Genomic DNA, 23,820 nt, shown 5'->3' on the forward strand with positions numbered 1-23,820 from the left:
TCCTCTTCACGAGCTACCCTTTCCTGCTCGTTTTGGCGAACTCGTGGATCTTCATGATTATCTGGTTAATGGTCAGATTTGTAGACGATTGTTTCCCTCGGTCCTGTTTCTTGTTGCCGAGGATTGACCCCACCGGTCGGTCCTGAGTGCCCCTTCGCCAACTCAGTATCGTCGGTGACCTTTTCAGCTTTGACCTTATCTTTATCATGGCCGTCGCCTCGACCAGTCCCCGTCTTTAAGGGAGCTTGGAAATGAAAGCTACCTTCGACGGTGTGGACTTCACCGTATCCAGGGGGCGGAGATTCGATTCGTTCTGGCTGTTGGATCTCAGTTTCCTTCTGTTTTGCCGAGCGTTTGAGAGTCTTGATTTCTTCGTCTCTTTGTTTAATTGTTTCTTGTAGCTGTCTCACGGTTTCATTTGCGTCCTTCCGCAGTTTCTCGTAATCGTTGTTTGCTTCGGTGACCTTTCTCATTTGCTCGAGGATTGTACTGGCCCTGTTATCAAGGGTCTTATCGAGATCCATTTTCGCTGCTTTTAGGATCTCAGCTTCTGCTTCCAATCGTGTAATACGATCCGCTCTGTCTGCGAGGGTCCTTCCTCTCGCTTGGCACTCTTCCTCAACTGCTTTCAGTTGGACTTTTAGTTCCGTAATTTTATCATCCTTTTCCATTACGGAAGTAGCCAATCCGACTGATTCATCGCTCAATTTGGCGATCTCTTCTTTTGTTTTTCATTTTCTGTCTTTCCTTCTTTATTCACGACTTCTAGCACAGTGACCCGTTCGTCACACCGTTGTGCTTCCTTCAACCACTTCTTTGCTTCTTTCTTTTGGTTGTCGATTTCGTCATTGAGTCGCTTGATTTCAGTTTTTGTTATTTCAGCCAGTTCAAGCAGTTCCTTTGCTGCTTGATCTCTCTGGCTTTCCGCTTCGTTGTGTTTCCTTTTCATCTCTTTTAATTCTGTTTGTAACGTGTTGACAAGGTCTTCGCGTAATTTAAGGTCATCCTTCAGTTTCGAGATGTCAGCCGTCAAGCTGGTGACCTTTCCGGTGAACTTCGTCGCATTTGCTAGAGATTCGTCCCGTTTTTTCTCGGCCTCCTTGACCTTTGACTGTAAAAGGTCATGCTCCTTTTTCAATTCTGCTATTTCCTGTGACCTTTCAGCTGCTTCCTCGGACAGACCGTAGTTTTCTGCGGTGAGTATACCTTCCGCGTCTCGATCTTCTACCATTTTCCTCAGATCCTCTGCAGCTTTTTTCTGACCTTCAAATCTGACTTTCCATTGTTGCGCTTCATCTTCGAACGTGACCTTTTCTTGTTCCATCACGCTCAATCTGGCTTCGACTTCAAAGGTTTTGTTGCGTTGGTCCCGTATCGCAGCGAAAGCTTGCGCTTCCTTTTCGTCGAGGAGTTGTTCTAGTTCCTTGACGCGCTGCTTTAATCCGTTCAATACAGACGTTTTTGGTGATGATGACCTTTGTTCCCGGTCGTCGGCTCTTCCTGACGCCGTTCCTTCAAAGGTCTCTTCTAACTTGTCCTGGAGGGTCGTTTCAAACATCCCTTTCGTTAAGTTGGCCTCCTTCATTGCCGTATGGAAAGACGTCCGTATCGTCGTTTCGTCCTCATCGTCAGTGCAAAACTTGTCACTTGACGTGGGGCTGGTACCATTCTCTTCCAGCTGTTCTTGTAAGAACAGTGAGTTTCCCGAAAGGTCATCCTGTTTGACCTTTCCCTCGTCGATCAGCTCGTTGCTGCTGACGGCGCCACCACCTTCGGTGACCTTTTGGCTGACTTCGGTATTTCCCTTCTCAGTTTGATCCGCGTTTTCCTCCTTGACCTTTTCGGCCGACCGTGCCATTCCTCCGGTCTCGGCCTTCTTGTCATCTTTGTTCTGTCCATCTGAAGCCGTTCTCTCTTCGGTGACCTTTGCTTGGTCTACCGTGTTATCTCCGACATGTCGCTCGGAGCTTTTTCCATTTCCGTCACTCGAGCTTTCGTTTTGAGTTTCCCTCAGGGCCGTTTGATATGTGGCCTCTGAGCCTCTGGTGTCCTTCCTCCCAAAGGTCTTTTGAGCTCGAGTTGCTCTTTCATGTTCCACGGGCCGTGTGTACGGCTTTAGTTTCCGTTCGTAAGGGTTTTCTAACCCCTGAGACCGTTCTCTCTGACTGCTTGATGAGACTGGTTCATTACCGTCTGTGTCTTGGTCCATATCTTTGGCTTCCGTTGATGATCGGATAACTTGGACGATGCTAATAATGTTTCTGACACGTGTGTTAGTTTTAGCTACGTAAGCCCCTTTACACGTAAACAGAAACAAGTGCTGTCCTAAAGGTCACCTTCCCTTCTGTATCAGCTCAACTTTATTAAAGGTCACTCTGCCTCCAAAAGAGCTGAGTCTTTTCTAAAGGTCACTCCCCTTAATAAGATTAAACTTATTTTCCGCTGTTTCAGCCTAATAGCTTACTCCGTCACGTTAAAGGTCACTTTCTCTTCAGAACTTATTCCATTTAAAGGTCACGATCGATTTTGGTCAAAAACGTTCAACCTGAGAAAATTTTTGGATTTTACTGAGAAATCAACTCAGATTTCCTCAAAATAAACGTTATTTATTCAGCTTTCAACTTTTAATAAAGGTCATCATTCTCGTCGAAAATTTTTTTAGTAAAGGTCAACTTCTCGTCAGTCAGTTGAGAAAATTTTCTTAGCTAGCTACGTCACGATCTTGAGCGTCGTGCGCAAGAACTCCGCCTCCTTACAAAATCTGAGCTTTTAATTGGCTGATTTCCTAGCTAACTTTAGCTACGCTGCTGCGCCAATCGCAGTGCGAATAACCGACCAATCAGAAGCGTTGTTATTCTGTTTATAAGGCAGAGTGACGTCACGACCAAAACCGAAAATTTTTGCTAGCGCGCCGTGCGCAAAAGTACCGCCTACTTCTCTGCTCAGCTCAGAACCGACGAATGAAAATTGGAGATTTTACCTATCGACCAATGGTAAAATTAATAACCGAAATTCTGACCTGTTCGTCTCCCAAGTCTAGAAATCGATCCTGCGTCCTTCCGCGAATCCTCCTGATGCTCCTCCAGCGATTTAGCTGACTTCTCCTGGGCCAGCCGACACCCCTTCTGCTTCGTATCAGCAGGACGCAGCGGTGCGTCGACCAAAAGACTTGCTGGCTGCGGGTCTTCTGTCGCGCCTTGACGTTGGCAACGACAGGGGCGCTCGATCACCCTTTTGGGTGAGCGCGTATTATGTGTGCTCTCTACTGCAGTAGAGTAGCACCTGAAACTCCACACCCGCAGTCCAAAGTGGCTTGCCCACTCGTGCCCCCCTTCGGGCTTCTGCCTCTTCTGGCGATCTTTCTCGGCGCTTGTGCCCCTCCAGTCAAAGCTACGACAGTAGCCCTGACCGCGTCAGACTGATACAGTACACTCTACGCAGTAGAGATGCACCGTTTTCAAGTCTGCTGAGTGGATCCAAACGCTCCCTTCGCCACCAAACCGTACGCGAGCCCTTTCTCGCGGGAAAAATCCTCCACTCCTCGTCAGATGGACGGGAAAAACTCAGGGATTATCCTGGAGAACACGACTCTTGCTACCATATAAGCGTGGACCTGATGAAGGTTCACGCGTAGGAACAGAATTAACGGAATTCTGCCTACCAAACAGATCTGGCAATCCTATACAGCGCCTACGCTATGGAAAGCGAGAAATGGCGTGATTGCTAGAACTTTATGACAACACTAAATTCGTAAGAATTTCCATGTGGACAACTCCGCATTGCTGACTGCAGCAAGCGTGAAAAATGCGCACGTAGCCGCCACATGATGCGGGTGCGCGCAGAACACCATGCTTTCGCCACGCGTAAGGCGGGCGCGCTATGAACACGCAACAGACTGCCAAGCGAGGGTGTACGCATGTACGCCTGCGCTCACAATGAGAAATCCGAGTGGTATATTGGTTTCAAGCATAACCTTCTGGTTGCTTGCAATAATTTTTCTCGGCAAATTCTCACCTCTAGGAAATTTTCGGTGAGCAGATGGTCGAAACTGAATCGTGATCCGAGAAAATGACAGTATTTCGCATGGTGGAACAGTTGAAGTCTGGGCTATGCGACATCGAAGCGGGAAAACAAGGTGAAGGGGCATAAAGTCATACAGCTGACTCCATTTTTTATTACAGTAATAATACTCGTACTGAAATATGTGTACGGTCACTACGGTCACTACGGTGCCTGTCTGACATTGTCATTGGTTGTCAGTATTTCCAGAAATTTTTCATGAACAGTAAAATATGATTTGACAATTGCTAATTCTGGAAAATATTGCATGTAAATCTTTTAATTTCGCAGTGACCTCCGTTTCCAGTGCAGTTCCTCAGCTGCTTAAAGACCTCGAAGCGGCGACTAAGGTGGTCAACTTGAAGTTGGTGCCTTGGAGTCTGCCGATCACATTGGGCAAGGCCGAGAACTACCTTCCGCAAGAATTCGACGATGTGGTCGATGAAAGTTATCAAGAGTCAGGACGGATCTTCGTTCATTACGGTATGGTGTTCGCTCGCCGTCACGGCACGATTGTACACGCCCATACCAGCGGATGTCTCGCAATGGATCTTGTTTCCAGTATGAACAAAAACGAAGAGAACGTCGGAATGATATCGTCCATGTCCTACACGTACCCGAACCGTCTGGACGGCGGCGCCCTCACCAACGTCAAGTCCAGTGGCGGAGTGTACAACATCCAGAACATGCTATCTCACGAGGATCGCCGTGTGGAAGACATTGCTACATTCGGAATCTCCTACGACAACGAGAGTCTGCTGTTGTTTCTGGTGGAAGCCGCGGTGCATCTTGGCCCGACCACGGATCAGCAGTATTTTATTGGCGCCCGTATTATGGAGCAGCGCCGGTTCCGCTTGAAAATTTTTATCCTGGGAAAACCTGCTTGTCCGAAATCCGCGCAGGATTTTGGTGCTGCCGTGCCAGTCGATCCACGCATGGCCAGTTGTACAGTGACCGGGAAATTGGTCAACGATCGGGATCTGGAAAATTACAGTGATGTGGAGTTGAGTGAGCTGTTTGACGTTATGGTTGTGCGGATCCTGGAAGCGGATGAGGAGAACTACAAAGAACGCGAGCGTTTTGTGGTGGATTTGCCGGTGAAGTTGTCGGCATCGTCGAGCAAGGTGTTTTCGATTGACTTCAGTCGCACTGTACAAAACGCTCATGCGGTATGGTTGAGCCACAGCAGCCAGCCGCAAAAGGATCAAGCATTCGATAATGGAGGAGTCGTGGAGGGCCATCCTGATTCGGCAGAAGAAAACTGATGAGGGTGTTGCTTTGCTATTAGTAGAGAATTTAGTATGTTGCTGCGTTAAGGGATTACTATAGTGGCTGTGCTAGTGCTGCTGAAAATTCGTGTTTCTATGCCATATTTAGCATATTTTGAATTTCTCGTGAGCTGGGAATCACCGCTCTAGTTTCATGCTCTAGTTTCGTTTCCGTGACACGAACTGATGACTTTGAATTTTGCTGGTGTATTAATGCGACAGTGCTTTGTTGCTTAACATTGGCAAAAGTAGATAAAACTCAGTTTTATATATAAAACTGTATAGTAAATGATCACAATAAAACTCGCATAACAAAAGCTTTCGTTTTATAACTAGAGACTATTTACTTAACAGAGGGCGCGGACTGCGCGATAGCGGTCGTATTCGTTACAGATATCGATTACAAGTTTAACGTGCGTAAATATGTACACCTTTTCCGGTTGCGTATCGGTCAGCAGCGTAATGAACCAAATACGTAACCACACGCATTACTATAAAAATTGTAATTGCGGAATCAAGTCGGAAACAAGTCGTGCACATAACTGCTGTAATCCGAGCATGCCCAGTTCTTGCAACTGCAATATCCGGTCTCTAAGATATCGCAAAACGTGAATACAACGGGGTAAAACATCTTGCGCATTAAGAAAATTAATAAGAGCAGTAGAACTGTAGAAAAAAAGACTAGTGGTTACAGCGCTTCCTTTGCTTCGGATGTACAGTACAAGCGCAAGTACAGTAGACTAGTGGTTACAGCGCTTCCGTTTGCTTCGGATGTATTTCAGCTAGTAAAACAAATTATTTTCCTGTCCTAGTTGGGGCTGGATTAAGCATTTTGAAGACAAGAAAAGCGAAAACCGGTTATTCGGTCGAATAACTAGCGGTATAATTTTAATAGCTGCTCTAATTTTATTTCAAGTATTATTATCAGTACTGTGCGCTGTAATTGTGATGTGCGGCAACCTTTATACCCTACTAGATTTTTTTTAGTGAGCAATTTTTAATTTCAACCTTGTACAAGCAAATGCCATTTACAATTAAATCTCATATACCGAATAGCTAGAACAAATAAAACAGCTCTTCTAGCTCTTTTGAACAACCAACAGTTCCCAGAACAGAAGCGGCTAGATCGGTACTAGATCAGTAATTTGGTGTCAGTATGGTAACGATTGCAATATTATGGCCAGTCGTCCGGCAGTGAGCTGAGGCCTCGAATGACCTCGTATGCCACAGCATTATTATTGCACACGCACAGTCACCTGGAAAACGGGCGCAGATGCATTTACCTTAACGCCCGCCCGGTGAATTTAAAGTTACGGGAAATAAGCTAAAAGAGGAGAAATGTCAAGGGTGCCTGCCGCTTGTTGAAGGAGGAAACGCTGCATATCAGTTGTCAACGGTGCGATTTGATTACGGAACTCGTAACGCGTAGCTGATAAGGAAGCGGCATCCTAGTAGACAGTACAATGCGAAACTCTTATCACACACGGCGTATACCTAACTCATTCTGCGGAACAGCAACACGCTGTTGCTGACGTTGTAGATGGGTGCTTTCCAATTTCCATCGGTGATATCATTAGCCATAGCGCGTAAATGGTGCTTTGTTATTCCAATCTGTGTAATTGACGTTTTACAAAAGTAAAAAGCCGTCTTGCAAACCCCATAAACATCCGGCTGAGTGAGCTGGTACCATGATATACCCGGTTCGCCAGGTAGCACTTTTTTGACGTGTGTTGTGCAGACCCGAGACGTGACGGCGACAGTAGTGTAACGAGTAGGGGTGTGGCCCTCTAGATTGTCATATGTGATTGGCTCTCTTAGTGGTTCATGTTCGTTCATGCGTTCAGCTCGACGCTGCACAGCAGCGGTCCGATGCATGCATGCGGCTTCGCCGCTGTAAGTTCTCTAGATTTCTCTGCTTGGGCCTTGCTCAGATCTTGGAATAAAGGATCTTTGTTCCCGGGATCGAGGCTCTGGGCAGTTTCCCCATTATTTTAGGGTCACATTCAGGATTGCTTGTGACAGTATGTTTAAGTAGAGTTATCGCGCAATGTTTGACGTTAATTGGTACGTCTGGAGTACGTAGACTACGTACAATTACAACGAAATTGTTACAATTAAAACGCATCCGTCCTGGCTCCGTATTTTGACGGTGCTCGGCACATCTAATCCATGAATGCCTTTTTACGAAATCGAACCGGGATATAAAGGATAACTTTTAGCCGACAAACAATTTACTCTGACTATCAAAATAATAATTCAATCATTTTGATTGGGTATCAAGGTCATTTCATAATTTTTACGGGTCAAAAGTTTCAGAACAGCTCTTTGCTAATCCTTAAGAATGCGCTCAAACAATGTACTTCTCGTTTTCGTTGGGGTTACGCTCCTGGTCACTGCGTGCATGGCTTCCGGTAAGAACTGATTCCTCAATGCAAAAGCCATCTTACGTTATGTACTCGCAACCAGTATAAGTTTTGTTCTACTTCCAAAAAGCAAGTGTATGGAAAATACACACTCGTGTTTGTACAGCTTATATGGCCGATCTCGATATTTTAGGCATTACTGTTAAGGTCAGAATTAGTCAGTTTACTGTAGTTCTCTTTCATGAGAGCGGTAATACTCGCCTAGTATCCTTATCTTCCTGTAGTACCTGTTAATTTTATGCATACAGACGTTGAAGTGTTGGACGACAACGAAGTTGCCGCTGCGGAAGGAGAGGCACGTGGGTCGTGCGGATGTCCGCTGGGATTTCTCTGCCGACGCAGCTGTCGCCGTCGAGGCTACAGCAGCGGAAAGTGCCATGGATCCCTGAACTTCACCTGCGGATGCAACAACGGCCAAGGACCACTGATTTCCATTGCAAATATGTGTTAGACTGATAAATAAATCGCAGTTTAACTGTTAAACAAAGTATTCGGAAATTAGAAGGGAAAGATAAATGATTTCTGAGTTTAAAAAGTGCCCCTGGTGCGAATTCGGTGATACCCGCGTCCGAGCCTGTTCGCCGCAGTCGCAGTTACGTACTATTAATTTTGCACAATCGTAATCAGTAGTGTCACTACTTGAAGTATTAATACTATGATGCAATTTGTTTGACGTTAGATCTTTCATCGTAAATTCGTAATCAGTGCCACTAGCGCTACTACTCATTGCATTGCAGCTTTTTTAGAATTTCTGAACTTTTTTATCACAGTTTCGTCTTTCTAAGCGACTTTGCGACCCGGAGCTGTAACCGGAATCTTCGGACGTTTCCATTCAGATTCAGAGCAATTTCGCTTGAGTCTAGTTTGATGCAAATGCAAAAGAGTGTTCTGGTTATCAAGAAGAGTGGCTTATCCTGAGTTTAACTTCAGTTTAGGTATGCTGTATGCTTTACTTTTGCAAATCAACAACGGTGTATTTTTAGAAGCACTGCATTGTACGGATATATTTTTTCAACCACAGTGCATTTTATCTTTGGAGCTATATATCCTCATAAAATTGTATATGCTGATCAAGCGACGCTGTAGAATGTATCGTCGGGTGGTGGAAGCAGCGTGGTCGGAAGACTCCGCCCAAATACTATCGGCTCTCAAGGACCTCGACACGACTGCTTGCTCCGAAAGCGAACTGGAGAAGTTGGCCTCAGTTTGTTTGGCCGCAGCGGACCAGGAGCATGCCGTATACAAAATTCTAACAGCCACGGCAACCTACACGTACAATATCTCCCCCAGACACTTGACGTTCATTAACCAGTCGCGTGATAAAGTGAAAGAACGGTGCTTCGAACTCCGCCAACGTATTTCGGTGAGAGACCAGCTGTAATGGGTCGACCATTGCCGATTTTTACTCGGTCACTCAGTTTTTGACGTAAATTAAGTTTTTGTGAACGTCTAAGTAAGTACTTTATTTCCATGGCAATTTCTCTGCTCTAGGATATTTTCGGCGAGCAGGTGGTTGAAACAGGATTAGGACCTGAGAAAATGAATGTATTTTGTTTGATGGAGAAGCTAGAGTCGGAACTGAGTGGCATGGAAGCTGGAAAGCTAGGTAACGGAGCAGAGCATATTGTAGAAGAAATTTAATATACGGTATGCATCAGCCTTGGCGTCTAATGGGGCTGGGGCAGGGTGGGGCAGGGCATCTGATTTTTAACGTCGCACTGAAACAACACCTTTCACTTTCGGATATACTTGATAACGACATTTTTCGCGCAAAGCGCGAGGCTAGCGAATTATTTTGTCTTCTAGCGTTCGAGACATCTTAATTTTGCAAGGTCCTTTGTGGTACTCGTTCGGCGTCCGTTAGATTTGAAGGATTTTTTAGCGGGAACCGCAACAAGTTACTGAAACCTAATTACATTTCCCGTGACTAAGTCTTTTTGCCGCTGTAAAGTTTTGTGGTGTAAAGTTATATTGTAACCACATATAATATTATGTGGTGTAATATTTCTTATGTTGCAGAAGCCTCCGTTCCCAATGCGTCTCCCCATCTGCTCAAAGACTTAGAAGCGGCTGCTAAAGTGATCGATCTGAAGTTGGTGCCCTGGAGTCTGCCCGTCATACTGGGCAAGGTCGAAAACTACCATCCGAAAGAGTTCGACGAGGTCGTCGATGAAAGTCAGGGCCAATCTAGACGAATCTTCGTCCATTACGGAATGGTGTTCGCTCGTCGTCTCGGCACTGATGTTGATAGCTGCACCATCGGAAGTCTTGTGCATGACGTTATGGACGGTATGAACAACAACGGGAAGGAATGTGGCCTCACGTTTGCCGTGTCGTACACGTACCCGAACCGCCTGGGCGGCGGCGCTCTCATCCACGTCGTATCCAGCGGTGGAGTGTACAGTATCCGTGAGCGGCTGCCTGATAAGAGTGGCCGGTTAGCAAACGTTGTAATATTCGGGATGTCCTATGACAACGAGAGTTTGCTGCTGTTTCTGGCGGAAGCTGCGGTATTTCTCGGAGCGGATACGGGCCATCAGTATTTTATTGGCATCCGCATTATGGGTCAGCACCGGTTTCACATGAAAATTTTCGTTTTGGGAAAAACCGCCGCCCCGAAATCTGCGGAAGATTTCGCTCTGACTGCGCCCGTGGATCCCCATATGGCCAGCTCGATGGTGGCTGGGAAACTGGTTAATCAGCAAGCTCTGGAAAACTACAGCGACGCAGAGTTGGGCGAGCTGTTTGACGTTGTCGTTGTGCGTACTATGGAAGCTGCTGAGACGAATTACAAAGAAAGCGATCGATTTGTAATGGATTTGTCGTTGAAATTGTCGGCAACGGTTACGAAGATGTGTAAGCTTGACTTGAGCGACACGGTGGAATGCGCTTATCATGTTTGGTTGCATGATCGCAATCAGTCGCAAAACAATCAATCGAATCGCAAGGGCGGAGATGTAGAGGATGAGAGCCATGAAGAGGAAGAATGAAGAGTGGATTGCTTTGATGCTTGTCGTTTTACAATTACCCACATGAACAGCTCCGTTTTGTAAATACATACCAGGCCTGCATGTCACCAAAAAAACAGTAGAATGCGCTCTCACGCGTCAATATACCATCAAACGCCAAGAAGTGTGATTATTTTAACTAAAATAATTAAACGGCATTAGTACGTAATTAAATTGTGCGAAAAGAGTATTAGTTAATTTATTTACTTAATTACACTAATTTAACTCGTAGATGCCATGGCAGCTAACAACGACAAACGTCAAAAATGAACTGACACCTAGGGTAGAAATTTACCTGCGTAATTAATAAAGATGGCGCATTTAAGTATACTTCGTACTCTTAAAAAAAATTCGGCTCTAACTCCTCTAAGAAAAGTTAAATGAGATAGTACGATCAAGAAAGTTAATTAAGATCACACTTCTACTGCGACAGATACTTGACGGTTCAAATTCGCATTATCCAGTTTCCATACAAGAACAATAATAGCGGAAGCACAAAGACAACTCGAACGGAATTATCAATAAAATTGTCGATGACAAAGGCGAAAAACTTCTGCTGAAAGAGATTTCAGCACATTATAGAAAGCAATACAACGCAATGTTTTGATCTCCGCGCTAACTGCTTTCTTCTTCTTATACGTGCATGTTAGCAACTATTGCGCAGGAAAAATATCAGATTTGTGTGTACAGCTGAATTTTTGAAATACCAGTTATTGCTGCTATTTCTTTTCTTTCTTCCCTTCGCTGCTTTCCGGTGCCGCTCATGCAAATCGTCTCGCCATCTCGGTAAATGTACGAGTGTTGTACCGGCGATACGTGACTAGTACGTAAGTGTAGCATTAAAACATCGCATGCATATTTCTATCTGTACTTCTATGTGTTGTTATTGGTTATTGCTTATCTCTTTGGAATTCGAACCAAAAAAATTGTTAAAGCAGTACCAGGCTGGGAACGATAAAGCTGGACATGCTTGAGGTCTGCTATTGTTGGGTAATACTGACTTTTCTCCTTTCAGGGATTCATCATCCTACGCGAGTGATTTGTCCGTAACTGTTAAACGAGCCCTTGTTTTCATGTTGCATTACTTCTGTCCTCCAAGCAGAAACAAATGTTGTGTACAGATATGAAGTGTCTCAGCCTTTATTGTCCTGTGGTTGGTACAATTTCAGATCGTCAGTACATGTAGTTGACAATTTCACGAAAACAATCAAACAAAGTGCTACGTAACTGACAACAAGGCAACATTTTGGCGCCGCAAAAAGGCAAGCCGACCTGCACATCACAAAGGGGCCTAAAAAAGAATGAAGTAGCAAAAGCTGACTGGACAACTGCGCCCACTCCAAATGCCGATGGCGAATGGCAATTGCACAGTCTTTGATGGAATATTTTGTTGTTCATCAAGGACAGGCAATTCTATGCGATTACGACCATCGATAAAATATGCAGAAATCCCATAAAACGTCTGTATAAGTAGTAAATTCATATAAATACTGCGGGGATCTATGTACACATAACTGGATTGGACATAAAAGTGAAGCATACTGTACTTACTGTTATGACATCGATTAGCATTAAATCGTCTGCGATATAGCGAATCTCTTTCAAATTTGCCGGGAAGCTCAATAAGTCACCAACTTGCAGAAAATCATGTGATCTGACATTGACAGTGGACTGACATTGATTTCGCTGAGGAAGAGATTCTTTACACAGTCAATATGGAAAAAAGGCTGGACATAACATCATTCGCTTTAATAATTATTATCATCTGAAATCTAGTTTCCGATTACGAATATCTCTCACTCTACGCTGTGCTGGAAATCGAATACGGATACCCTTGAAGAAAATTTCGAAGCCAGGCAGATGAGCAGTCATTACAAAAACGTCAAGGTGTGAAATACTCATATTCACGATAAAGGTGCGCAGTAGCAGAAGTTTTCCATTTGCAGATTCTGCGCAGGTTTTGCAGTTTGCAGATTCTGCGGGGTTCTGTTATGCTTTTTATTTAAAAAAATGGATAGCTAAGTGCATAATTGAACTATATCCTATGCACGGTTTAATTTTACACAAAACTGCCAATGCGTTGTTAACTGCAAGTGCAAGTTTGTCCACGAGGGCACCATGTGCTCTGGTCGTAGTTCGGCTGGTTGAGGCACCGTCCACCGCGTGGTCTGTTCAGCGAGCGGATGCAGTAGGAGTTGCAGTCGGTGGCACCGTAACGAAGACGATGATAAGTCTGCCAAATCCAGCGTTCCCCCTGCCCGTCGCAGCCGTAACCAAGGTTCTCCTTTAGCCATCTACAAGCCGCCGCAACGCTTCCGTAAAAAGTGTCGGCTTTGGAATCTTGGATGCGAGTAACCAGTACCAACGCCAGGAGCATACAGACCACTATCATCTTTGCCATTTCTAAAAAAGACAGAAGTATGTCGATAAGCTGGGAAATTTTGCGATAATCAGTAAATTCGTAAACACCGGGCCCGTTTTAGCAAAACGGAGACTACGCACAGGCTATTGTTCTTGAAACAAAATTTAAAGTTTTCGTACCGGATGGGTAGAGTAGGGAATGCTAGCGATTACAGTCTTACCTTCATCCGGAAAGTTTCGTCCACACTTGTACCGTTGTACCTTGTACCGTTCGGATCAGGAACAATTTCGAGTTAAATAAAAAAATTTAATATTGGATTGCAACGCTGCAAGAACATCAACAGTATCTGCTTTATATAGTACGAGTATAAAGGCAAAATCAGACAGTTTGTTTACCGGAAGTTTGATAATTGTCGTTCTTAAACAGTGCTGAGCAAAACCCGGATATCAAACATGGAAAATGGCAATTCCCCCATTCGGAAAGATAAAAATACGTCATATGCCACCATAAGCTATAATTTATTCGTTTAATTCTCCACTTCACAATGGTCGTTGTTTATTTGAACAGATGACGCTGTCGGAGTGATAGCGGTTGCATTTGATAGACAGGAAACGATAACGACGATTACTTGTAAGTAAATACTTTCTGCTTCCAACATTCCGCCTCCTTAAAGAAATCACAGTTGTTGTCACCATGCATACATTCGATTCATTCAAACTGAATTCGTGAGCGCATGGGGCAGGCAGGGAGTAAAAAACAGAGCACAAGTAATTTATTTTGTTTGTTTGAATAACAGAAAGAAATTGCCCTGTTGCATCCTGTTTATAATAATAAACACGATGCAACAGTAGTTTATCGAATTTGCTTATTTTGTCGTTAACTACGTTTTATTGCAGTTAAACACGACAGTCTCGGGACCAACTCGCCCGCGTCAATCCAACAGCCATCCATAGTTCGTTCGAGCAGGGTATGGCACTACATACTACAGTCTGTACGGTCGAGATTTGTGCAGATTGTCTATTAATTTTTATAGCTACTACTTGCTATCAGTATCATCATAAAAAGCAAAAGCCATGTATAAATATTGCGATCAATAACCAGGCCTTAAAAAACTGCAATAATGGCGCAAGGGAAGGCAAAGGGCTGGTAACGTGGACTCCAGTGAGAATGCTTCCTTCCTAACATACACTTTAGCTAAAACAAAGTACTACTCGTACCAATGGGTGCCATCTTGCCGTTTTGCGCTGATTTGCGTCAAAAACTTTCAATAGCATCTCCAAGTTTACAGCATAGGGCAAAACAGAGAAAACCGAAGTGCGTTACAGGCTCTAGTCACGCTCTAAGACAAATACAGGACAATTGTTTGCATGACACTTCCAGCTCACACTGCAGAAAGTAACGGAGCAGCTCAATCGCAAAATCTTGATCAGACTGGCATAAGAGTGATTTTTTGACATCATTATAAATGTGCGTCAAAAAGCACATCCAAGAAAATGTCCCTCCGGGAGCAGATTCAAGAGATATCAAGAATTATTCCGAAGGGTAAAAGGTCTTCCGATGGAACATGTACTGTGATAGTTGATACTGCATACTGTTATATCAATTTTTATAAAGGATGCTTATAGGTTTGACGGCATATTATTTTGCATCTGCATGTGCTAATACATAGATCCAGCAATCAGAGATAGTTTTTCTACAACTAATTGTAAGTATTGAACAGGCATGTTTGTCTTCAGCTCAGTATTAAACAGACCTCCACGTGTTTCGTGATCTGTATTGGTAAACAAAAGCCTAGCACTTGTTCTGGAAACACTGTGTGTTATACGCGAACAGTGGACCGACATTGATATTGCTGGTGTACAGATTCTTTGCACAGTCAACATGGAACATAGGCTGGACATTTACATTATCGGACCTAACACTAGGCGAAATGTAATTTCCGATGACAAACATCTCACTGTACGTTCCGTTGGCAATAGGAAATTTCGAAGCCAAGCGAACGAACAGTCGCAATGCAGTCGTCCAATACTTTGATTTTCTTTATCGGTCATGCGGACTAATTCAGAACCTTCCATTTTATCTCTGGATTCTGTTCGCGAGTACTAGTACCAGTCGCCTTCTAATCCAAGATTTTGTAGGTGTACAAGATCGGTGATTGTGTACGGCTCCATGGTGCCGATTGTCGTTTTGTATATATCAATCATCCGTAACTGCGGGAGATTCTGGAAATCGTTCTTCTTGACGATCAACATTGTGCCGAATCTTATAGTGAGTCGGACGACGTAGGGCAGAGGCCCCACTGCACAGATCTTGGACGCTATGTTGTTGGTGAGTGCACAGTCAATTGTCAATGCAATGAGTTGCTGACGAAGTGGTTCAAGTTGACCAGAGCCTAAAATCTTCAAAATTTACGTGATCACATTTAATTTTTCTAAGGGGAGGGTATTGACTATCTTTTATCTTTGCACCATGTAAGTGAACTGAAGCGTTCAGAGAACTTGTAACAAAATGCAGCGCAAGTACATTTCTCGCGCGAAGCTGAAGCAGACAATATTTCCTAAAGAAGGCCAAACGAAATAAACATTTAGGATCCAACTAGGTGGGGGGGACTTCACGCGAAGCTCGAAGCTAACGTACTGTATCCTGCAAGAACTGCAAGAAACTCGTAGAAAAATAGCCAATTTAAATTTAAATTTTCTTTGTGGCTGTTTTTTAAGCTTTGTTTGGCGTTCAAGTATTGTGATTTCTCCGTACCATGTCTGTTTTACCTTGCTCTCTAACTGCCGTCAGCATATTTTTCGAAATTTAGGAAACCGGTTGGTTTTCTATAATATGGTTTTCAATAAATGGTTGTGTTAACTGTCAACTCGGTAATTAAGTAGGAAGTTGGAACACTGTTACCGCAAATGAAAAAAATAAACACAACCTAACATGTCCGAGTTACCAGCAGGAAATGCAATGGCATATCAGAATGCTAGGTTGTATATTTTTGCTTAGATCTTCTTTGCATTTTTTGGCTGCCTGCTTTTGTTTTGGTACCCCGTTCACGACCTTTTAAAACCCCTCATTTCACAACTTTTTGCTCAACCATTCACTCCGTCCATTACTTTTTGGCACTACCTTGTTCACTTCGCAACCTCTTCCGGCGGTGCGCTTAAATCATTTAAGTGATTTAAGTGATTTAACCGTCTGTACGACAACGGCGAATCAGACTGATATCCACCGATTATTTCACTCAACCCAGCTGTTCATAACTACTTCAATTCAAATTGCACTGATACCTCGTTAATGCTGTACGTCTCCTGTTTGAAACGTATCAGTGCGTGGGGAGGGTGGGGATAATGGAAAGCTGCTGACCGGAAGCGCAAGGAAGGGGTGTGAACGCGAATGAGTTGGCCACCTCCGATCGTTCAAGCCGCATGTGCAACCCCTTTGTTTTGGTTGTACAAGCAAAATATTCCTTTACACTTTCCAAAATTGTGGTGTAAGAAATCAAATATTGCAAAATTCTCGTTAGTTTTTTCTAATGGGAGAACGTGAAACGCGAAAGGGAAAGAAAGGCAGTGAGCAGAATAAAAGGTGGTGTCGAAGGTTGTGAACCGAGTAAGAGGTTGTGTACGGAGTTGTCACCTTTTGTTTTTCTTGGGTTAATTATTTCCCATGGTTCAAAACGATGCTTTCTTCCGGCCTGCTACCATTTTGAACTCAGCCAGCTGCAGCTTTAAGGCCTCCGCTTCGATATAATCCGCAGGTTTGCTTCGCAGCTGGACAATTATTGCAAGTCAAATCAACTTGGCGATAGAAATTAGATTTTACCGTCTGTGAGCATGGTAATTTGTGAAGCGTTAGTCAGCATGAGGTCAGCATCGCTGCCGGTCCATTGTGTCAAACTTTCAAACTCTGAAAGCCGACAGATCGTGAAACGGATTTGCCAACCCATTAAACAATAGCTAACTGGCCACGACTACAGTAGTTTACATGCTGATCTGAGCTATGTTAAAATATTCGCTTTTGCCAAGTTATGTTGCTTTGCAGTTGGTCAGAGATGGGGAGCACTACGTTTCTCTGATAAAATAAAATAACATCTAAAAGTTGGAAAATCACAACAAAGAGGGGAGTATTGGCAGTTTTTAAGCACACGTCCTCATCTAGGTGAGCACATACACCTTTACGTCAGCACACTTTGTGCTACGTGGGCACAAGTTTTTAGGCCCTGGGTTCATCTACGTCAGCATGAACGGGATCTTCGGAGGGGGAGGTGAGGTCCTTCAGTGTGATGGTCATAGCGCGTTTAGGTTTGATAGTGCCCACTAGCTTTGTTACACTGGTCAACAGGTCCCGCCGAACCCACGGGCAGTCCACCTCAAGGAAAGTGCGTGAAATGGGGACAATTAAAAATTCATCGTTTTGCATTCTGTCGCAGTCTTGCCGAGAACGAACCGGGCTACAACTAGAATGGGTTGCTGCTGGAACTGCAGATAACTGTATGCACTCGACGCTCGTTAGCTTATCAGAGCGGAAGGAAAACGTTGGTTCGGGAGAAACTGCAGCTTTGGTTGAGCTTTCTGGCCGTTTATTGTAATCAGTCTCCATTTGGCCGCTTACTATAAATCGCGAAAGCAAATCTCGGAATGCGTCTTGACGAAACAAAGTACAAGTTTATTAAGGTCCCAACGCAACTTACCCGATATTAACTAGCGCAATGTGGCGACCATCACATACAACAAAAAAAAGGGCTTTCCCAAATTCGCGCTGGATTTTATTGCAGCTGATTCAGTGATGTAATTGGATCTGTCACCTGTGTGTGGCCGGTTCGACGATGGCCGGAACGTTATCTGAACTGCGGCTACAGCAAATTCGGATTTGGCGAACTGTTGGACATTGCGTCTGTGCGGATCAGGCAGCATATGGGGAAAACAGCAAAAAACGTTTTGTGGTGGATTTGCGGGTAACTGGATATGGTGTATGCGATTGACTTGGGCTGCACGGTAACAGGCGTTCATTATTATTTTGTGCCTAGTTAAACGATCGCAGTAGCGTCCAAAGAAGTGGTTCAATACGAGTACAGCTACTAGTATTACTAGTACGAGTACATTCTTACTTTTATTCGGCAACAGTCGAACAGTGCACAGAGCGATACGCCTGCACAAGCTTACATTGATTAAAACTAAATTCTAATATTCAAAAAACATGAAAAAGAGAACATAATTAATAAATAACAACATAATCAACAAATAATAATTAATAACGAATCATAATAAATGATCACAATAAAGTGGTACAGCAGTAAAAGCTATTATACTCGTATTTTGGGTTTTGCGCAGTTTCGTTTTTATGCAGTTTTTATTTATCATAGTTTTAAGGAATATGTACTGTACACGCCCACCATACAACTTCCCACGAACTCCTATTTCTGTATCAACTGCAAGTGCATGTTTGTCCAGGAGGGCACCACGTGCTCTGGTCGTAATTCGGCTGTCGGAGGCACCGTCCACCGCGTGGTCTGTTCAGCGAGCGGATGCAATAGGAGTTGCAGTCGGTGGCACCATAACGAAGACGATGATAAGTCTGCCAAATCCAGCGTTCCGCCTGCCCGTCGCAGCCGTAGCCAAAGTTATCCTTCAGCCATCTACACGCCGCCGCAACGCTTCCGTAGAAAGTGTCCGCTTTGGTATCCTGAATGCGAGCAACCAGCACCAACGCCAGGAGCAGACAGGCCATTATCATCTTTGCCATTCCTACAAAAAACAGACGTATATCTACAAACTAGGAATCTGCGATAATGCTGTCTTACATAATTCGAAGATTAATAGATATCTGGCCACCTTCTACAGACTACAAGTACAGCGGCGACTGTGTATAACTTCAGACTATTGTTCTGGAAGCGAAATTTACTAAGGTACCGGAGTAATTTAGATCCTACCTTCGTCTGGAAAATGCCGTCCCCACTTGAATTCTTTAACCGTCAGGAAACAGCAACAGTGTTTGAGCCAAATAAAACTGAAAAATGGGATTGCGATGGTACAATAGCATTTATCTGCTTTATATATTATGAAAGTAAATTCAGGTAGTTGTTTACCGGAAGTGGAAACTGGCGTTCATAAACGGTGTTCCGCGCAACCCGGATATTAAGTATGGAAAATGGTAATTCTCCCATTCGGAAAGATTCATATACTGCCATGATAATTCGTCTTCATATCAGGCGTTGTCAAACAGGAAATATGTGATAGCCGCGTTTGCAGGTGACCCCTTCTTTAACGCAAAGCATCGTAATCATTACTGACCACCATGCATTTGATTAACTCAGTTCAGTAATGTTTTTAAGCGAACTACAATTATTCAACCACGCGCACCAGCTGAAATCAGGAAAGAGTTCGAATGACGTTAAAATAATTGTTGCAGTAATCAAGTTGTCAAAGAGCAGACTACTTTGTGTTGTAATTCGATTTTGAATGTGCGCAGAATATGTAATAACATGATGAAGTTCAACAAAATATGTATTCGGTCGCTGAATTACAGCACTGATCTATATGTACACATATCCGGACACGCTTTTAGTTAAAGGAAAGCCCATAAAATGCAAAAACAACAAATAATAGATTGATCTGGATTCGGATGCGGTGTAGCAGTAGAAGTATATATGTGATTGTGCTGCTTTCCCAATTAACCAGGAAGATCAATTTCCGAAGAAATCGCGGAAATCACTGTCACTGTTACTAGCTTAGTTGAGTTCTGCTCCAGGGCGTTTTAATACATTTGTGGTACACTCCGAAGGAAGTCTTTTCCAAGGAGTTTTGAATTTTTAAGTACAAATTGGTGCAGTCTCTACACGCGTTATTGGAGGACAACGCTCATTTTGTGGCCGTGTTTTATATTCCCGACATACCATCCAGCGCATGCATACAGTATTATCCAGTGCAAAAATCTTAGACATTAACATGTTGGTGACATTTGTTGACCAACGGTCAGTTCGATGGATTGCGAACCGGGTCGGTGACGTCAGCATGCATGGGAAGGTATCGTCGTTCAGTCCAAGAGCAACGGTGCGATTATGCCTGCCATTGCTCTCCCTTGCATTACGCCGACTAACTGCGCCTGGGAGTCTACTTCACGAAAAGTGCGTGTCGTCGGTTACCCGACATTGGACTACATGACATTCAGTCGGTCTCGTGATTGTTTGTATAGATCGACCGTATTGGAGCTGAAAGCATCGGTTACGGAAGAATATATCATACACTCATCCCACGGAAGCGGGAAGGTTATCATTCGAAACGGAAATGTTGTTCGTAATGTTCCCCTGAATCCTGATGATTCTGACGCATCTTGTACCTTTTGCGTGTTATCTGAGCTCGAGCTGCAGTCAGTCTCCGTTTCGTCGCTTACAAAAGAAACCCGGGAAATAGCCTTTTACACACCTACAGCCCTTCACACGTGTACAATGTAAGCAAGTGTTCAGTAATATTAATCACAGTACGGTAGGATGTTACAGTCTACGAGACGCGCCGGTGCCTAGAAGGGCGTACAGTGTAAAGCCTGCTTACTGCTCGCAGATGTTCAATCTCACAGTTCTACCTCACAGGTTCTCACTGTACCCGTTTACTGCATGATTATTTTCCTTCTAGACCATAGGTGATACAGACAGAGACTGTCAGGTAGTGTACAAGTTGCACGAAACGCTAGCCAAACCGGAAACTTCGTCATCTTTATGGTATGACGAGAAAAGCCGCCAGAATTAATAGCACTGAAATAATTATGAATGGAAACGAACAATGCTGAGTGATTCATTTACACGATTTTGCTCGGCTTCTGTTTAGGTTCTTTCCCGGTATAACGTATAATTATGCGAACTAGCTGGAGGATATCTCTGCCATACGTCAGGCGTAGTTCATTAATTAAACTGCTTTTGTCGCCGGTTCCACAAAAGTGCACGTGATGGCGCTACTGCAAACGGAAGCATCAATCTGAGGCATCGATCATCGGTACCGGTAGTGGCAAAGCAAGCGGACACCGGTACTGACTCCGCGCAATGGTCGCTCGATTGCGGAAAACATTGTGACTACAGATATTTAACCAAGGCTTTTTTAGTTCGATGCTCTTCCCATCCTGAATGTTACGTTATGGCTTCCCGAACATCTATAACCTCGCACGCTCCTAACAGCACCATCAGCGCATTGGCCCAACTGTCAACCGGGATAATTCAGCAGGTTGATTCATCGATAGCCACCGCAGTCACCACACCAGTGGACGACCGGTCCACTCATGGATCAACTGATAAATCGTCGAACAGTCTGACTGGACATTGGGATATCGAAAAATTTCGGCCCCAGTTCACGTACAACTTTGATCGCGAGAAGAGCCTTGGCACGGGTGGACAAAGCCACGGTGTATACGCGGCGACACCCAGTGCCGCAAATGTACAACCTGGGAAATTTGCTGTGAAGTGTATTAACCCACGGGATTCTAACCTGTCAACGAATGAAGCTATCAAGCAAATAATCAAGGAGTTCAAGACGATCATCGGGCTCGATTCGCCTAACAATCATCTGGTCAAGTACCATTATTTGGACTGGGGAATGTACAGTGACGCACAGGAGTTGCGGATTTTGATGGAGTACTGTGAAGGTAATGTGCATAAGACATTAATTTACGTTTGTTAACGTATTATTATATTTTTATTTTATTATTGTTTGTTTTTGTTTGGATTATTTTATTAATTACTAACTCTTATTTTATTTTCCCGCTGATAATGCCACCAAACAAGTACTCGTACTGCAGTTCAACATACACTGTAATACGAGTATATTAGAGTTTAGACAAACGGTTTTGTGCAGGCGGGTCGCTTTCGGAGAAGAATGAGAAACTGGAGAAAGCCGGCCAGCGATACAGTCAATCGGAAATCGTACGCGACTTTACGGGAATTCTCAACGGTCTCGCCTTTCTGCACGATAAACGGATTGTGCATCGTGATCTGAAGGGACAAAATATTCTCTTTACGGCCGACGGAACCGCCAAGATTGCTGATTTTGGCATATCGGTGCAGCTTGCCGGTATGACAACGGGTTCGGGGGATGCTGTCGGCGCCGCGGGAACGTACCCTTACATGGCACCAGAGAATTTCAACAAGGATTTCGGCAAAACCGGTCGGAAGAGCGACATCTGGTCGTTGGGCTGTGTCCTGCTGGAGATGCTGCAGGGTCACGCTCCGAGGTATTACCGCTTCGAATCCGGCGACAAAAAAGTGGAACTGCGTGGAACGGATATTGCTAAAGCCTTATCGGCGCAAGAGAAACCTTTCCGCTATCCGCAGTTTAACCGGGAGAACTGTGGCGATACAGAAAAGTTTGTGCGGGATGCCGAGAAATTTCTTGATCTCTGCTTGAAAGCGGATGCATCCGAACGACCGACAGCAAGAGATTTATTGAATCATAAACTTATTACGGTAACCGAGCAAACTGCACAATTTTGTAGAAAGACAAATGACCGCATAGCCACTTTCCACAATCGAAGAAATTACAAGTTTGAGAACAACAAAAATTATATTTTCAGGGCGCTGTGAAAGGCAAGGCAATGTTCCAAAAGCTTAAATCGGAAGTAATGGAACACACGAAGGGCGTCAGAAACGGACTATTCCGTCAAATTAAAAAGGATCCACTGGGCGCGCTGCAGAAGGTGGTGCAAACTGGATCGACTTTGGTCAATACTCTACTGCAGCTGGCCGATTTAGTTTCGGATAATAATGATACGGAAGTGCGACAGTCTAATCATGTGCATCAGCATCTGCACTTCCACAATGATGGCTCTGACGCCGATTCTTCGGAAGATGATCAAAACGATGACGATGATGATGATGATGATGGCGATGCGAATTATCACACCAGTAGTGCTGGGTATGGCTATGATGACGGTGATGATGATTACGAGGATACCGATGAGCAGGATGAATCTAACTCTAATGGCTCAGACTCGGATTCTGACTGAGAGGCAACTGTATTTTACCTCAACAATCACACAAGCGTTTTCTACAAACTCTTACTTCGATTTTACGAATCATTCCTAGAATATTAAAGCGCTGTGCGTGGATAACTTACGTATGTGTTGTGACGTACTTGTTGTTTGTTCCGTTATGACTGTATGACTTGTTGTCATTTTCTAATGCAATAGCTTAACTAATTAGTCTGAACATTATAACTTCAACTAATTCTGTGGGCTTGCTTCTAGCTGAAAAGTCGAATTAAGGTTTGTAGCAGAATTTCTATGTTAGCTCTAGGCTAAAAGGAAGTTCATTTCCTTCCGTTTTGTTCTGTTTGCGTTGTTCGTTTAGTTGGGTGGTTAAACATTTGGGAAGTTCCTGAATGTTTCGGTCTCGTTGACTTTCGGTAGGCACGGCATTCCGCTTGTACCTAGCGGATGTAGGTAGCTCTGTATACGGAGTCCAGAGCAAACTCTCACTTTATACGATTGAGTGGATTTGAGTGGATTTGGTCATCTGTGCGGTTGTTGCTGTGCGACTTCCGCATAGCATGTCAGTATGGTAATGTTAATTGCAATGAGCTACCATTGGTCAAATGACAAGCTAACGTATTTGTCGTTTGAAAACAGGTTATAGTAGCTTTTTGTTTTAAAAGTACGGTACGTGGTCGTTTTTGGGACAGTGTCACGGAAAATCGGGATTTTTTTCGTATAAGTTATTTCCTGGTAAC

At 44.0% G+C, this 23,820-nt stretch overlaps 3 protein-coding genes and 3 long non-coding RNA genes across 8 annotated transcripts; 3 read left to right on the forward strand and 3 right to left on the reverse strand.

Moving 5' to 3' along the window:
- Window positions 1–703: 703 nt before the first annotated feature.
- LOC129599321 (cilia- and flagella-associated protein 157-like) lies at window positions 704–1,858 on the reverse strand. The gene has a single exon (XM_055497534.1). It carries the CDS (start codon window positions 1,856–1,858, stop codon window positions 704–706), a length of 1,155 nt encoding a protein of 384 aa, XP_055353509.1.
- Window positions 1,859–8,041: 6,183 nt separating this feature from the next.
- On the forward strand, window positions 8,042–10,789 carry LOC129599315 (uncharacterized). 2 transcript variants are annotated; one of them, XM_055497527.1, is made up of 5 exons: window positions 8,042–8,196; window positions 8,521–8,685; window positions 8,837–9,113; window positions 9,242–9,356; window positions 9,770–10,789. In XM_055497527.1, the coding sequence occupies exons 3-5, from the start codon at window positions 8,838–8,840 to the stop codon at window positions 10,738–10,740; spliced, it is 1,362 nt and encodes a 453-aa protein (XP_055353502.1). In that variant the 5' UTR covers window positions 8,042–8,196; window positions 8,521–8,685; window position 8,837; the 3' UTR covers window positions 10,741–10,789. The 2 variants fall into 2 exon arrangements, with proteins under 2 accessions (XP_055353502.1, XP_055353503.1); XM_055497528.1 differs by lacking the exon at window positions 8,042–8,196 and having other exon boundaries at window positions 8,226–8,685.
- A 1,095-nt stretch (window positions 10,790–11,884) lies between these two features.
- Window positions 11,885–13,557, reverse strand: LOC129599293 (uncharacterized). Of its 2 annotated transcripts, XR_008691899.1 has the most exons (3): window positions 13,341–13,499; window positions 12,310–13,161; window positions 11,885–12,220 (listed from the first exon to the last, which is right to left on the reverse strand). It is a non-coding gene; the product is annotated as an uncharacterized LOC129599293 (long non-coding RNA). The 2 variants fall into 2 exon arrangements; XR_008691898.1 differs by having other exon boundaries at window positions 11,885–13,161; window positions 13,341–13,557.
- Window positions 13,558–13,790: 233 nt separating this feature from the next.
- LOC129599305 (uncharacterized) lies at window positions 13,791–15,428 on the forward strand. The gene is made up of 3 exons (XR_008691901.1): window positions 13,791–13,887; window positions 14,017–14,087; window positions 15,259–15,428. It is a non-coding gene; the product is annotated as an uncharacterized LOC129599305 (long non-coding RNA).
- A 2,782-nt stretch (window positions 15,429–18,210) lies between these two features.
- On the reverse strand, window positions 18,211–19,232 carry LOC129599304 (uncharacterized). The gene is made up of 2 exons (XR_008691900.1): window positions 19,044–19,232; window positions 18,211–18,858 (listed from the first exon to the last, which is right to left on the reverse strand). It is a non-coding gene; the product is annotated as an uncharacterized LOC129599304 (long non-coding RNA).
- A 1,799-nt stretch (window positions 19,233–21,031) lies between these two features.
- Window positions 21,032–23,473, forward strand: LOC129599288 (serine/threonine-protein kinase dst4-like). The gene is made up of 4 exons (XM_055497499.1): window positions 21,032–21,130; window positions 21,206–21,742; window positions 21,952–22,559; window positions 22,667–23,473. The coding sequence occupies exons 2-4, from the start codon at window positions 21,238–21,240 to the stop codon at window positions 23,096–23,098; spliced, it is 1,545 nt and encodes a 514-aa protein (XP_055353474.1). The 5' UTR covers window positions 21,032–21,130; window positions 21,206–21,237; the 3' UTR covers window positions 23,099–23,473.
- Window positions 23,474–23,820: the final 347 nt, after the last annotated feature.

This window comes from Paramacrobiotus metropolitanus, unplaced genomic scaffold (genome assembly GCF_019649055.1).
Source record: "Paramacrobiotus metropolitanus isolate TYO unplaced genomic scaffold, Prichtersi_v1.0 Parri_scaffold0000143, whole genome shotgun sequence".
NCBI lineage: Eukaryota > Metazoa > Tardigrada > Eutardigrada > Parachela > Macrobiotidae > Paramacrobiotus > Paramacrobiotus metropolitanus.